At 45.9% G+C, this 16,358-nt stretch overlaps 2 protein-coding genes across 6 annotated transcripts; one reads left to right on the plus strand and one right to left on the minus strand.

Moving 5' to 3' along the window:
• Positions 1-32: 32 nt before the first annotated feature.
• LOC110524038 (TGF-beta-activated kinase 1 and MAP3K7-binding protein 3) lies at positions 33-13,209 on the minus strand. Of its 4 annotated transcripts, none has more exons than XM_036977838.1 (7): positions 13,110-13,209; positions 9,706-9,879; positions 6,966-8,283; positions 6,650-6,810; positions 6,157-6,250; positions 5,959-6,042; positions 33-923 (listed from the first exon to the last, which is right to left on the minus strand). In XM_036977838.1, exons 2-7 carry the CDS (start codon positions 9,805-9,807, stop codon positions 775-777), a joined length of 1,908 nt encoding a protein of 635 aa, XP_036833733.1. In that variant the 5' UTR covers positions 9,808-9,879; positions 13,110-13,209; the 3' UTR covers positions 33-774. The 4 variants fall into 4 exon arrangements, with proteins under 4 accessions (XP_036833733.1, XP_036833735.1, XP_036833732.1 ...); XM_036977840.1 differs by lacking the exon at positions 13,110-13,209 and adding an exon at positions 11,045-11,298 and having other exon boundaries at positions 6,966-8,363; XM_036977837.1 differs by lacking the exon at positions 13,110-13,209 and adding an exon at positions 11,045-11,297.
• Positions 11,682-14,323, plus strand: LOC110524039. Of its 2 annotated transcripts, XM_021603335.2 has the most exons (5): positions 11,682-12,527; positions 12,813-12,870; positions 13,055-13,425; positions 13,647-13,838; positions 14,191-14,323. In XM_021603335.2, exons 1-5 carry the CDS (start codon positions 11,995-11,997, stop codon positions 14,267-14,269), a joined length of 1,233 nt encoding a protein of 410 aa, XP_021459010.2. In that variant the 5' UTR covers positions 11,682-11,994; the 3' UTR covers positions 14,270-14,323. The 2 variants fall into 2 exon arrangements, with proteins under 2 accessions (XP_021459010.2, XP_021459011.2); XM_021603336.2 differs by lacking the exon at positions 11,682-12,527 and having other exon boundaries at positions 12,663-12,870.
• Positions 14,324-16,358: the final 2,035 nt, after the last annotated feature.

Below are 16,358 nucleotides of genomic sequence, written 5' to 3' on the forward strand. Positions count from 1 at the left end.
ACAGGAAAGATATTCCAGGCGTAAAGCATCCATCACATAGAATCAGCTCCTTTATTAAGTACAGCAACTTGAGGCATTTGCATGGGGAAATCTTTTTTTTAACATGGAATACAGTGTGGGCATAATATGCATAAAAGTACCAGGAATATATTCATATGCAAGCCTCTTTAGTGTTCTTCATTCGATGAAAGAAGGAGCTCTTGGTACAGAGCTGATACAGTGTATAATCTACATTAGGATTAGTTCATCAGACCCTTTCTTTATGCAATTGCATTGTCCCACTGCCAGAGAGTGCAGCCCTGGTCATTTTGTAAGGGACAGAACGTCCGCCCGTCGGTGGGGTTTGGGAATGGGCTCAGTCGTGTAAACAGGACAATCTCATTCATTCTGCAATGGAATGTTCACCGGATAAACCACACCGCCTCCTCCGTATTCTAAAAACAACGCTCCATTGGCTGTTCTGTAGCCACGGCCACTGTCCACACAGCTAGTCCCTCCCTTTTGGGTTGCCATGGGAATAGTCTCCTGCTGTCCTCATACTGGGAAAATGTTTTCCACCAATGGAGACAAGGGTCAAAGTGCATGGGTGAGTTCCTCTAATGAGACAAAAGGAGTGGGGGGGGGGGGGGGGGGTGAGGGGGTGGCTCTTCCTCAACAGGTGGGAGGGGGCTTATATATAGATTGACAGGGAAGGAGGGTCATTACACAAGAACATGGGCAGAGGAGTTTACAGGAAAAGGAAGTAAGGAGGGGGGGACTACTGTCCGGAACGGTTCAGGTGTAGCGCGGCATTTCGCACTGTTCACAGCGGTTGAGTGCAGGGTGGTTGAGGAAGGTGCATTCTTCACAGCTCCACTGGGCTCCCTCAAAGTCCTCATCCCTCTGGGGCCCCGCGACAGCAGGCTTGGGGTTCCGCTCCCCCTCTGGGAGAGGGGCACACATACAGGCTTAGCGTCATTAACAAAGAACATACAGTGCATTCGGAAAGTATTCAGACCCCGTGGCTTTTTCCACATTTTGTTACTTTACAGCCTTATTCTAAAATGGATTAAATCGTATTTTCCCCTCAATCTACACACAATACCCCATAATGACAAAGCAAAAACAAGCGTAGAAGTGTAAAAAAATAAAACATAAGTATTCAGACCCATTAATCAGCACCTTTCGCAGCGATTACAGCCTCGATTCTTCTTAGGTATGACGCTACAAGCTTGGCACACCTGTATTTGAGAGGCTTCTCCCATTCTAATCTGCAGATCCTCTCAAGCACCGCCAGGTTGGAAGGGGAGCGTCGCTGCACAACTATTTTCAGGTCTCCAGAGATGTTCGATTGGGTTCACTCAAAGACATTGAGACTTGTCCCAAAGCCACTCCTGCATTGTCTTGGCTGTGTGCTTAGGGTCGTTGTCTTGTTGGAAGGTGAACCTTCACCTCAGTCGGAGGTCCTGAGTACTCTGGAGCAGGTTTTCATCAAGGATCTCTCCATACTTTGCGCCATTCCATCTTTCCCTTGATCCTGACTAGTCTCCCAGTGCCTGCCACTTAAAAACATCCCCACAGCATGATAGTGCCACAACCATACGTCACCGTAGGGATGGTGCCATGTTTCCTGGCATTCAGGCCAAAGAGTTCCATCAGACCAGAGAATCTTGTTTCTCATGATCTGAGTCCTATAGGTGCCCTTTGGCAAACTCCAAGCGGGTTGTCGTGTGCCTTTTACTGAGAAATGGCTTCCGTCTGGCCACTACCATTAAGGCCTGATTGGTAGAGTACTGCAGAGATGGTTGTCCTTCTGGAAGTTTCTCGGTTCTCTTTTTTACTTAATACATTTGCAGACATTTCTAAAAACCTATTTTTGCTTTGTCATTATGGGGTAGTGTGTGTAGATTGATGAGGAAAATGTTTTATTTAATCAATTTTAGAATAAGGCTGTATCGTAACAAAATGTGGAAAAAGTCAAGTGGTCTGAACAATTTCCGAATGCACTGTATACAGTCTTAGCATTAGTAATGGGTGGGGGGAGAAATAAAATGAACCGAACCAAAATTTAAATATGCAACAATTTCAAAGATTTTACTGAGTTACAGTTCATAATCAGCCAATTTAAATAAATTCATTAGGCCCTAATCTATGGATTTCACATGACTGGGAATACAGATATTAATCTTTTGGTTACAGATACCTTAAAAGAAAATGGGCCTCACAACGGACCTCAGGATCTCATCACGGTATTTCTGTGCATTCAAATTGCCATCGATAAAATGCAATTGGTGTTCGTTGTTCATAGCTTATGCCTGCCCATACCATAACCCCACCGCCACCATGGGGCACTCGGTTCATCAACAAACCGCTCGCCCACACGACACCATACACATGGTTTGCGGGTTGGGAGGCCGGTTGGACATACTGCCAAATTCTCAAACAACATTAGAGGTGGCTTATGGTAGAGAAATTAACATTGAATTCTCTGGCAACAGCTCGGGTGGACATTCCTGCAGTCAGCATGCCAATTGCACACTCCCTCAAAACTTGAGACATCTGTGGCATTGGTTTGTGTGACAAAAGTGCACATTTTAGTGGCCTTTATTGTCCCCAGAACAAGGTGCACCCATGTAATGATCATGCTGTTTAAATCAGCTTCTTGATATGCCACACCAATCAGGTTGATGGATTATCTTGGCGAAGGAGAAATGCTCCCTAACAGGGATGTAAAAACATGAGAAATACGCTTAGAGCATATGGAAAATGTCTTGAGATATTTTTTTTCAGCTCAGCTCATGAAACATGGGACCAACACTTTACACGTTGCGGTACAAACTGCAATATTATTTTGGGACGATAATATATAGATATTCGACTCATATTTTTTTACTTCAGTACTTAGCGCTAGTCAGCTGTTCCTGCCCCCAAAACTCCTGTATGTTTCATCCTAGAGCTTGTTCTCAATCATGAGCAAACATGTTTCCAGCACTTTAATATCCATAACGTGACCAAAACTTGTTTTCTTAGCAATATGCTTCGAACATTAAATTGCAATACATATAGAACTGTAAGAATCGTAATACATATCGCATCGGCACCTAAATATGGTGATAACATTGTCTCGTGAGGTCCCTGGCGATTCCCAGCTCTACTTGGTATCGCACCAACAAACACAGCAGATACCACAAGTCTTACAGAGGAGGTAAACTGGGGCGTTGGGAAAACAGTTTATTTTATTTTTATAGATGCTACACCGCATTTTGCCGGCAGGAGAAGACAGCAAGCCACTTTATCAAGTGTTCTCGGGCATGAGCCGCGCAATGGAATCTTGTCAACTGAACCAGCGTAATTTTATTCTGAGCAGCGCGAGCCTCACACGAAACCGCACTGCTCGCCCACTGGTTTCATCTAAATGAAGAGGCGGGTCTCGCCCTCTGCAAAACTGGCGTGACCGGTTCATCATCACAGTACCAAACATAACAGGGGGGGGGGGGGGGAGAAGAAGGGAGAAAAAAAAAGTCCTTCCAATGGGATGTTAACAGAGGGCCTAACTCTGTGTTCAGCAAGGATCCCATAGGCATTCATGGCAAGAGCAGGGGTGCCGACCACACTGGTGTCATGGCTAGATGCATAACCTGCTCCATTATCCTACTACTGTCATATACAGGATCAAATTGCCACAATCCTTCCACTGCTATAGCTGGTGTGGTAGTGGTGAGCCTTCTGGTGCAAAATGGCTGTCGTATATCACCAACGAGGGTGAGACTATTTAGTGGTGAATAAGGTGAGTTAACCCAAAATTACAATATCAAGCACGAAATTAAATGAATGTCATTACACCACACACACACACGAATCATACAAACACACAGCACCATTTTAAGACCTGTCTGAGAAGGAAATGCTTTCAAAAACATATGGAGAATGTCCACACAGGGAGTCTCTGCAACACAAAAGTAAATCAACAAAAGCCATGGTCACTCGATCATTTATCACATTTGGTCTACTGAAGGGGAGTGATCAGAGAGAATTTGAGGAAAAAACTAAAACAAGCAATATTCTGTAAAATGTAATACAAGGCATTATAAAAAAGGCTCATACATGCATAAAACAAGTTATAAAGAGCTAGGCTATACTGCAGAGGGGAAACCTGCTGTTCAAACAATAACAAAGCAGACACCCCACCACTGTTTTCGTAAACAGCTGAGGTACGGGGCTGGAGAAATGGAACCACTCTCAAACTCAAGAGATATAGATGCAAGGACTGACCATCCATGAAACCAAAATTATAGTTTTAACCACGTTTTGAGGCTATACAGAGCAGGGCTGCCCAACCCTCTTCCTTGCGATTTACCGTCCTGTGGGTTCTCAGTCCAAACCTAATTTACCACACTTGATTCTAGTAATTAGCTGCTCAACAAGACCTTAACTAGCTGAATCAAAACTGTTAAATTAGGGTTGGACTGAAATCCTACAGGACAGTAGACCTCCAGGAAGAGGGTTGGTCTGAAATCCTACAGGACAGTAGACCTCCAGGAAGAGGGTTGGACTGAAATCCTACAGGACAGTAGACCTCCAGGAAGAGGGTTGGTCTGAAATCCTACAGGACAGTAGACCTCCAGGAAGAGGGTTGGTCTGAAATCCTACAGGACAGTAGACCTCCAGGAAGAGGGTTGGTCTGAAATCCTACAGGACAGTAGACCTCCAGGAAGAGGGTTGGTCTGAAATCCTACAGGACAGTAGACCTCCAGGAAGAGGGTTGGTCTGAAATCCTACAGGACAGTAGACCTCCAGGAAGAGGGTTGGTCTGAAATCCTACAGGACAGTAGACCTCCAGGAAGAGGGTTGGTCTGAAATCCTACAGGACAGTAGACCTCCAGGAAGAGGGTTGGTCTGAAATCCTACAGGACAGTAGACCTCCAGGAAGAGGGTTGGTCTGAAATCCTACAGGACAGTAGACCTCCAGGAAGAGGGTTGGTCTGAAATCCTACAGGACAGTAGACCTCCAGGAAGAGGGTTGGGTGTATCTCCCAGGTGGCTTGTGGCAAACTTTAAATTACACTTTTTATGGATATCTTTAAGAAATGGCTTTCTTCTTGCCACTCTTCCATAAAGGCCAGATTTGTGCAATATACGACTGATTGTTGTCCTATGGACAGAGTCTCCCACCTCAGCTCTGATCTCTGCAGTTCATCCAGAGTGATCATGGGCCTCTTGGCTGCATCTCTGATCAGTCTTCTCCTTGCATGAGCTGAAAGTTTAGAGGGACGGCCAGGTCTTGGTAGATTTGCAGTGGTCTGATACTCTTTCCATTTCAATATTATCGCTTGCACAGTGCTCCTTGGGATGTTTAAAGCTTGGGAAATATTTTTGTATCCAAATCCGGCTTTAAACTTCTTCACAACAGTATCTCGGACCTGCCTGGTGTGTTCCTTGTTCTTCATGATGCTCTCTGCGCTTTTAAAGGACCTCTGAGACTATCACAGTGCAGGTGCATTTATACGGAGATTTGATTACACACAGGTGGATTGTATTTATCATCATTAGTCATTTAGGTCAACATTAGATCATTCAGAGATCCTCACTGAACTTCTGGAGAGAGTTTGCTGCACTGAAAGTAAAGGGGCTGAATAATTTTGCACGCCCAATTTTTCAGTTTTTGATTTGTTAAAACAGTTTTAAATATCCAATAAATGTCGTTCCACTTCATGATTGTGTCCCACTTGTTGTTGATTCTTCACAAAAAAATACAGTTTTATATCTTTATGTTTGAAGCCTGAAATGTGGCAAAAGGTCGCAAAGTTCAAGGGGGCCGAATACTTTCGCAAGGCACTGTATATTATTCAAGAAACAGAGGGCATATATAATTCATTTAAGTCCAAAAACTGGATGTACCAACCACAGATTGCCTGTTTAAAAAAAAGTCCTACCAATGTTTACAGTGGTACAACAGACGACAGACATCCTGTTTCTCACCTTTTCTTCCTGGCTTGGGCGGTACCACCGGACCGGTCTGAATGTTCTTATAAAAGTTGTTCTCGGCTTGCGGATCAAACTTCCCTGATGACAAATTACACAACTCATACAGCATCTGTTATTTGACACCTGAATGTGTGCTCTTGTACATATTGCATCTTCAAACGCCTGTTTGTGTGTTTCTCTGTGTGTGTGTACCTAGAGACTGCAGAAGATCCGTCTCCTTCAGGGTACAGTCAACATCAATCTGTAGCTGTCTGTTCAGACTGCGCAACCGTGTCATCTCTTCAGGCTGGAACAGCCGCAGAACATCGGTGGGTTGGATGAGACCAAAAAAATATAAAATGTAGACAACTCTATACCCTGCATTGATTTACTGTTTGTATACAAATTTCACAGAAATATATATACACACACATATATACATACACACACATATATATATACATGTAGCTAATGTGCGTGTGTTTGTATGTGTGCCTTCAAACGTGTTTGTGTGCCTAAGCATTCAAAGGTGTGTGTGTGTGTGCAAAAAAGAAAAAACATGTTACGTACTATGCCTTCAAAAGGAGTGTGTATATGCGTGCACGTGATCATGCATTTAAACCTCACCGATGTATGTGTTTAGGTGCCTATGCAATCACATCTGCGTGTTGCTCCCCCTGTATGTGTGTGTGTGTGTCCCTCTTACCCGGGGGATGAGGCTGGTGCTGTTGACTCGCCTGAAGCGTCTCTGGAGGGCGTCGTACTCCATGTCGTTAACATCTGCCTTCAGCTGCTCCAGCTTCTGCCTCTCCATCAGCAGCTCCTTCAGCAGACGCTCCATCCGGGCCCTCTGGTGCAGCAGGAGAGCTGGGGGACACAGTGGTGGGAAGACAGGGCTTCAAACAGGTGGGACGGGTCGGGAGGTGGGCCGGATACGGCATGTGAATGTGCAGGAATGCATACATCTATGGTTCTGTGAGCGCGCGCACACACACATGTATCCGTTCATAAGCCGTGCTTACCCTGGGTGTAAGCGTAGTCATCGGAGCCCGAGCTGGAGCGGCGCGGCATGCGGTTGGCGATGTGGCTGACAATGTTACCGGGCAGGGCTGAGATGGGCAGGATGGGTGCTGGGGCCAGCGCGTGATGCTCCCCCTGGTCCACCATGTTGAGCAGAGATTCAGGAGAGGAGGCCACTGGAGGGGAACCTGAGAGTGGCCTCTGCTGCTGGGCCTGGCCTGGGGACACTTTGATCTTAAAGGTGTAGCCCGCCTGGCTGCCTGGCTGGGGTGAGGAAGTGGGCCGGGGCCGCGCGGGGCACTGGTGCAGGTATACCCCGGGGTGGAAGGTGGCAGAGCTCCCCCCGCTCAGGCTGAGGCCCCGCTGGGGTGAGCTGGGTGAGGGGCTGGTAGCCATGTAGAGAGTCTGTCCCGGGGGGCAGTGCACGGGGGAGTTGCTGCGGGGCCGCGGGCCCTCCAGGGTGATCTCAATCTGGTTCTTCAGGGAGCTCTTGGGCAGGTACGGCCGGTAGATGGGCTGCTGCTGCTGCTGTTGTTGCTGGTGGTGGTAGGGGATGCTGGCCAAGGTGGGAGGGCTGATGGGCAGGAAGACATGGGTCTGCTGCACCTGCTGTTGGTGCTGCACCTGCTGTTGGTGCTGCACCTGCTGTTGGGGCTGCACCTGCTGTTGGGGCTGCACCTGCTGTTGGGGCTGCACCTGCTGTTGGGGCTGGTGCTGGGGTGAGCTATACGGGGACTGGTAGGTGGGAGTGGTGTAGGGCGAGGGCTGATACACAGGCTGCCCGGACGAGGGCCAGGGGGAGGGCTGCGGGCTCTGGGAGGGGGAGGGCCGGATGTAGAGGGCATTACCGCCACTGTTGCCATAGTGACCGGCGGGGATCTGCAGGGCCTGGGGGGCGTTGGGCAGGTTCTGGGACAGAGTGACAGTGATAGGGTTCATGGTGTAGCGAGGAACAGGCGAATAGGTAGGGGACATTCCCTGCACGGGAGGCGGAGTGGGGGTGCTGGCCGTGCGCCCCCCGTGGTCATTCATGAAGAAGGGGTTGTACCCTAGCGAGGGGGCTATGGTGGCGGGGGCCGAGAGGGGCTCCGTGAAGCCAACGCGCTGGGGCTCGATGTAACCGTCACTGGAGCTGTGCACCAGGGAGCGCCCGCCTCCGTTGTCCTTGCCCGCCTCCGAGGGGGGGTAGCCCCCTAGCTGGATGTGCAGCATGTGGTTCCGGCTCAGACGGGCCTCCTCCGGACTTTGGTACTCCCCATAGAGGTATCTGTTACTCTCCTGAGCCAGCAGGTGACAGCATATATCCAGGTTATTGTTGTTCTGGAGGAGGAAAGGAGACAGGATACAAGGCTCAGTGATGGGGCCCAGGCTGATGTTGTAGTTCTATAGGGGTCACTGGTCTGTCGATTTACAGTAGAAAAACAGAGGCATACTAACTTCCTGGGGTCATAACAGATCATCAACTAAACCACACAAACAACTGTAAATGTTTAAAAAAAAAGAAGTTTAACTCTTTATTCTCCCAAATTTCATGGTATCCAAATGGTAGTTACAGCCCACTACAGGAGCCGCTAGGGACAAGAACATCCCTTCCGGCCAAACCCTCCCCTAACCCAGACAACGCCGGGACAATTGTGCGCCACCCCATGGGTCTCCCGGTCGCGGCCGACTGCGACAGAGCCTGGACTCGAACCAGGATCTCTATAGTGGCACAGCTAGAACTGCGATGCAGTGTGCCACTCGGGAGGCGATGTTCAACTTCATATATAGGCATACATGTATAAGCCTAGAGCCGTGAAGCAGTATACAGGCATTTCAATGAGAGAATTGGTGCATGTTTGTAGCCTGAGTGAGCCCCAAATGGCACCCTAATTCCCTATGCAGTACACTTAAAGCCCCTTTCCACTGGCCTTAAATGGGCCCAACCTAGGTTGACTTCAAAGCGTTTCCACTGCCTCCGGAAATGATAAATTATATAATGTTGCTAGGCAGCCAATATGTGACTGCAGCTGGCTTCTAGCTAGCGAGATGTTGAAGAATGAAATTCCCCCTGTAACTAACATTACCCCATACTCCTGCCAGTGCCAGCCAGACTCAGAGACATGTATTTAGCTTGCTGACATTAGTGTTAATTCCTACCTCTCATGCCATGGTCTATTAGCTAGCTAGCTATCCAAGCAAACCAGATGACAGCTAGCTAGCTTTCGATAGAGCCTGGCCAGCTAAAATACCTGTTCGCTTCTTTAGACTGATTTGCTAGCTAATGTTAGGTAGCTAGCTAGCATTGAGGGCTCTGTTCTCAAAGGTTATTGTTTAGTGCATAAATTAATAAAGGATACAGCTATGGTGGTAATTTGTTTCATGTCTAACTACTGCAGTACTGCTTGTCCATGTGCTCAGAAGAGCTAGCTAAACGTTTTGTCCGCATCCAGCAGTGATCAGCTTGGTGGTTGCATGGTAACAGCATCCCCAACCCAAATTCTAATCGAACTGGCACCAGTTGAGAAACTGGGCTGCGCTGGCTCGGATTTCCTTAGATCCAGCTCGAAGTTGAGAATTCCATTCGAGCCAGCTCGAATTTGGCCCTAATTTTAAGAGCCAGTGGCAACAGGGCTTAAATGTTACTTTTGACCAGGGTCCATATGGCCCCGGCCAAAGTAATACACTATAGGGAATAAGGTGTCATTTGGGACACACACTATTATTGCGTGTGATCATAGCTGTCTGGCTACGGTAGCATACCTGCAGAAGGCACTGGGACACTACTCCCTCTGGGATCTCGGGGAAGCGCTGCTTGAGGTCCTGCAGGATGTGATAGTCTAACTGAGGGCCTCCCTGCGCCATCCTGAGCCCACAGGAGAGTCACTGAGCTCACAGCCCTGAACGCTGCTGCTGCACCTGTGCTCTTCTCATCCTCTACGCACGCGCACACACACACACACACACACACACACACACACACACACACACACACACACACACACACACACACACACATGAAAAGCTCGAAACAATCTGCTGTCTTCATTGCATCACATCAGCCCAGCCACACACCAGACAACATTAAAAGTCTGCGCCTCTGCCGCCAGATCAGTGCTTTAAATAGCAACAAGGGTTAGAGGATGTGCTTACAAACGGAAGGAGCCTTTTTGGCAGCTTTGGTCAGCGGTTCCTCTGCAGAAACAATGTAATTAGGCGACACATATGTTACGGACAGTTTATGGGCCCTAATGACCAAACAGACAGGCCGATAAAGCAGTAAGGAGAGGTTAGCCGGGCTAAAACTGGTCAATAACCCCATCCGACACTTCACACAACCGACGGGTTTGGCTGCAACAGACAGGCATGGTCTCTGTCTCGTGTGATAGTTTAGTCATCTCACTGCACCAAGCAACGACCCAAGACAGCTTGCTACCTAGCTAGAGAACGCGACATGCTCAAGTGTTACCTACGTCAGCTAACTAATTCATACTGATCACTAACGTGTTTGCGTTCGCATCAGCATCAACGTCTGTGGCATTTTAGCCATCTAAGTTACCTAACGTTATCCCTCTGCAGTGGATAATAGTGATCCGATTCATAATTTCTGGTCAATCATGCTATAACGTCAACTGACAAACGTTACGTTAGTTGTTCTTATTGGTCTTAGCTAGCTAGCGTTACTTACACGGAAGACAAAAACAAATTAATGTTAAATGGCTGACAACCTAAACAAAATAGCGCGCCGTCCACATACTAAATTAGCTAAGTAACTAGAGTAGCCAGCTAGTTGGCCAGCGAAACTAGTTGGCTACCTACTATTGTCGTTTTTGGATAAGCGCGTTAACTAGACAAATAGGATGCGTATGTTGATTGCTAACGTTAGCTGGCTAGCAACCACCAAGTATCGACACAAAACAAATCTTTGGTATCGAGTTAAAGAGATTAGCTAATGTTAACGTCGATAGCGTTAGCGGACAACTTCTTCCTAAAGCGCCGTTAACGTAGCAAGCCAGCGAATCTATAGGTGTTAGCTAGCTAGCAAGCTCACAATGTATCGAAACCAAGATTTAGCTAGCTAACGTTAGCTACTTCGACTTACCATGAGCTTACTCACTCCTGTCGTGGACCATTATAGCTACAGTTTCAGAGATCTGATATTTTCCGAAAGTGGCAGACGAATATGTATTTCACTCTTGATAGATAAAGCGATCGTGTTTCATTCCAAGACAAGGCCGTCGTCTCCACGTACGAAATTGGATCTATCGCGATAAATGTAAGCTTTTCGGAGCAGGAAGTGGTCTAAATCTAAGTTGTTGGTACTGCACATGCTTGTCTTTTGCGCCCCGTCCAGTAGAGCCCCCCTCCTTTCCTTAATACATATGTAGATGTGGTTTAAGTACAGTAATTGTAATAACTGTATGTGAGGCGAATCCTATTATGTGTCATTTGATATTTCCTCTTATTTCCTCTCACACACATTTCGTTACACCCACAATAACATATTTTAAATATGTGTATGTGACCAATACAATCTGATTTGACAAGGGAAGGCCGTCATGCATGATGAGTTAGTTTATTATCGGACACAGTCCAGCCAGTGTAGGCCAAGCATGCCCAGGTATTGTAAGCTATAGCATATAGGCCCTGGGTCATTATATTTCTTAGGCCTATTGATTGCATATTGGAAAGGTTGTTCCATCTATGTGTTACAAATATGCTATAACAATTCAATGCAAAAAAATTATGCAAGACACTCCTCTTTTTAAGGCAATATTCCCTAATTGATTGCCTGCCCCGAAGACACATGTATTGACAGTTATCAAATACCTCAAAAGTTGAATTAATCATTTCAAAAACGAGTTAATAAAAAATGGTACTATAGTTAAAAAGTCCATAGTTGTACGGCGTCATGTCGGCTGATGCTGTGGTTACCATGTAACGGGACTGGAGTCTTTTACGCAACAATGTGGACCAATGTCATGAACATGGGCCTACAAAATCCTACGCCACAATTTATGAAGTTATAGGCTATGATAAAAGCAAAGTGACATGAAAAGACATATTAAATGTTGTGCGAAAGAAGAACAGGATCGACTTTCAACTGCACATTTATTGGAGGTCGGCGATGACTGTGTTGATTACTATGATCAAACAGAGAGCAATGACGGAGTCGGTGCCTGGTCGCAAGATGCATGTAGTTACAGGATTGATATTTGCACCAAGGGCAAACTGTCCAGAAAAATTATTTCATATCAGAGAAGAGAGTGTGCAGAGAATACATGTGATGTCATATCGCAATCTCAGCATTACAACGACCCTGAGCGGTTCATTGAACAATACAGAAGTGACAGATTGCGCCGTTTCCCCTGTCACACACATATCCCTACACATCCGGGGACATGGGTGGTGCTGAAAAGCTGCGAGGAAGAGCCCTTCGATTTTACCATGCCACCAATCAGAGGTAAAAACAACAGCGCTACTGGAGACTACTTGGAGCAACAATATGCACTTATATCTGAAAAAAGAGACACGTTTTCCAAACACAAACAGACGGATGAATGTAAAAAGTTATCTTCTGCATGGTAAGCAAAAAGGCTACTTTCAGTCTGATGATGTGAACTTTTAGATGCGTGCTCAAAAATGATATTTCCAATAGGCTACACTTTATTCTAGAAAGCCTGGCAAAAGACAGATGTAAATGTCACACCAAAATTGATATGATTCTCTTCTATTCTATTATGTCTAGTTTTGGTTGATACAGATTAGAGCCAGCGAAAGTCTGTTCATGCGAAATCTTATGTAAGGTTTAATTACTAAAATATATGCCACTGTCACTGAGTTCAGGAAAAACTCTGATTTCCCAACAGTGTTCAAGATGATGAAATGCTCTGTTTTACCTGCCACGCTATGCTAAGGTCATTTCAAGTGAGTTAACCTACATCTAAGTTTTACCTTCCCAGTTTACTTCCACACTAGAATGATTGATATTGCTCAACAATACTTTGAATGCTCTGTAAAACCATGAGATTGAATCTGGAGACCTTGGTTATGTCCCAAATGGTCCCCTATTCCTCTACCTATACTTGATCTCTTTTTCCATTAATCTCAGAATTGTGGAGACAAGGAGCTGTCCTACTATGAGCCAAATGGCACAGTCTACTCACCTATCAACAACATGGGCATCAAGCTGCTGACAGTGCAACAAACACAGACCTCGTTGGACGCCTTGCGGAGGAACCAGCGACTCAGGAGCAGCGCTGTCATCAGGAGGCACCCACGAGCCAATAAGAGTGCCACCTTAGGGGACATCTCCCTGTCAACATTCAAAAACAACGTGGTGTGGTGTAACGGCTATCGAGAGACCTCTTCCATGCAGGCCGCCGCTCTCCCTGATGTTCCCAGTTCTTCATCCAAGAAAGGAAACAATAAGGCCAATCCTTTTACGGTCAAAGGGTTGAGAAGGCTCCCTCCAAGTCAGAAGTAAGTCCTGCAAAAGACAATGACAGAGTTGAGCTCTTAGAGTGAAGCTCTAAACTGTTCTTTAAAGCACATCCGTTCATTTTTTTAAACAGTTTTCCCAACTGGGATAATAAAGTGATTGATTGATTGATGTGTTTATGTGGGGGAACCTAGATCTTCGGTTTTATGAGAACAGAAGTGATGTGCAGGATGAATATGTCTGTCTGTGTGGGACGTGACAGTGGGACCAGGCCTGGCCGCTCCTTTCCCGAGTCATCTCCTCCCAGTGGGAGATCCATCACCCCAGGCACCCAGCTCTCCTCCACCACCCCCCTACCTCCATCGCACCCCTGGAAGTCCAGCTCTACATGCTACCTGACCCCTCCACAGTTGGCACCCACTAAGCCCCTGGTGGTCCAGCAGAGGAAAAAGAGGTCAGTCATGTCAATGCAAAGTAACAGCCAGATTATGACCTGATAACCAGGGTTTGGGGATCAAGGCTATTTCTATCATGTTGACTCATGTTGATTCAGAAAATCCCAAATTGAGATTTAATTCAGGTACACCTTACTTCAAGCATGCAGGTATAAGACCTTATGATCTGGTTATAAGGCATTGTAACTTGTCACGAGTATGTATGACCCCCTTATAATATGTTATTATCATCTCATAATGATTGTGACTAAATAACAGCCATTTGTGAGTATTAGAGCATTATAGATTGCATTGACATTGTGGAGGACTTTATGTTGTATTGTATTAACCTGAATGTCTTTCTCTCCACAGATGGTGCCCTCTCCAAGACGGTGAGAGGGTTGGCTTTGCAGAGATTTTGTTGAAACAGAGGATAATGGTATTACATTAAATGCAGTTACATTTTCTATGCTAATTCGTATCATACAGACTCTTTGCTCCTTGTCCTAAAAGTAATGCATAGGAAAAGTTGTAATTGTGTTTAATTGTGAAATGTGTTACCTTCTATGTACTGTGTAATGAATTCCCTTTACAAAAAACCAGGTGCACTGCCAACTTTATCCATCACCACTAGAGGGCAGCGGTGACTGTTACTAAAGTTTTGGATCGTGAATTATTATAGTAGGTAATAAGAACTTCCACTTGTTTCCCTCAAAATCGAAAAAATTAAGATGAGTAACTCAACATTTGTTTTGATATGTATATTTCCAACGAGAATGGATCAATTATGGAACAGAAGATTTGCATATATTTAAACAGGAGAATGGTGTCAAAACATAACAATCCCAGTTTACTGATGAATGGTGAACCTGATTTCTATTTTGGCATAACATTACTACTACACTGTATTGGCCATTGAGTTCACAGTTGAGAAGTGTCTACTGAATTATATCAGCACATAAATAAAAGAAGATGGTCTACAATATAAGATCGCGACAGAATCTCAGGTTACCAAAATTGCTCACGCTTTTCAAATGGGTAAACCAGAGTCAATCGCTGACCCAGATCAGAGCTGTGGATCATGGAAAAGTTATTTGTAATTGATAAGTCAACTGCTCTGCTTCTGGGCACTTGGTCACCGAGCCAGGTCTCACTTGTCATGGGCCTAAATATAGCCAGTGGCTGTTAACTGATAGTACTGACATTATACAGTGCCTTTGGAAAGTACTCAGACCCCTTGACTTTTTCACATTTTGTTACGTTACAGCCTTATTCTAAAATGGAGGGGGGGAAACCTCAGCAGTCTACACACGATACCCCATAATGACAAAGCAAAAACTTTTATTTAATTTTTTTAATTAGCAAATTTATCAAAATAAAAACTGAAATACCTTACTTAATAAGTATTCAGACCCTTTGCTATGAGACTCGAAATTGAGCTCAGGTGCATCCTGTTTCCATTGATCATCCTTGAGATGTTGCGACAACATGATTGGAGTCCACCTGTGATAAATTCAATTGATTGGACATGATTTGGAAAGGCACACACCTACCTATATAAGGTCCCACAGTTGACAGTGCATGTCAGAGTAAAAACCAAGCTGAGGTCGAAGGAATTGTCCGTAGAGCTCTGAAACAGGATTGCGTTGAGGCACAGATCTGGGGAAGGGTACCAAAACATTTCTACAGCATTGAAGGTCCCCAAGAACATAGTGACCTCCATCATTCTTAAATGTAAGAAGTTTGGTTGGAACCACCAAGACCCTCCCTAGAGGTGGCCGCCAGGCCAAACTGAGCAATTGGGGAGAAGGGCCTTGGTCAGGGAGGTGACCAAGAATCCAATTGTCACTCTGACAGAGTTCGAGAGTTCCTCTGTGGAAATGGGAAAACCTTCCAAAAGGACAACCATCTCTGCAGCACTCCACCAATCAGGCCCTTATGGTAGAGTGTCCAGACAGAAGCCATTTCTCAGTAAAAGGCACATGACAGCCCTCTTGGAGTTTGCCAAAAGGCACCTAAAGACTAGGAACATGAGAAACAAGATTCTCTGGTCTTATGAAACCAAGATTGAACTATTTGACCTGAATGCCAAGTGTCACGTTTGGAGGAAACCTGGCACCATCCCTACAGTGAAGCATGGTGGTGGCAGCATCATGCTGTGCGGGTGTTTTTCAGCGGCAGGAACTAGGAGACTTGTCAGGATTGAGGCAAAGATGAACAGAGCAAAGTACAGAGAAATCCTTGATGAAAACCTGCTCCAGAGCGCTCAGGACCCCAGACTGGGGTAAAGTCTCACCTTCCAACAGGACAACGACCCTAAGCACACAGCCAAGACAGCGCAGGAGTAGCTTCTGGACAAGTCTCTGAATGTCCTTAAATAGCCCAGCCAGAGCCCGGACTTGAACCCGATCGAACATCTCTAGAGAGACCTGAAAATATCTGTGCAGCAACGCTCCTCATCCAACCTGAGAGGATCTGCAGAGAAGAATGGGGAAACTCCCTAAACACTGGTGTGCCAAGCTTGCAGAGTCATTCCCAAG

This window comes from Oncorhynchus mykiss, chromosome 5 (assembly GCF_013265735.2).
Source record: "Oncorhynchus mykiss isolate Arlee chromosome 5, USDA_OmykA_1.1, whole genome shotgun sequence".
NCBI lineage: Eukaryota > Metazoa > Chordata > Actinopteri > Salmoniformes > Salmonidae > Oncorhynchus > Oncorhynchus mykiss.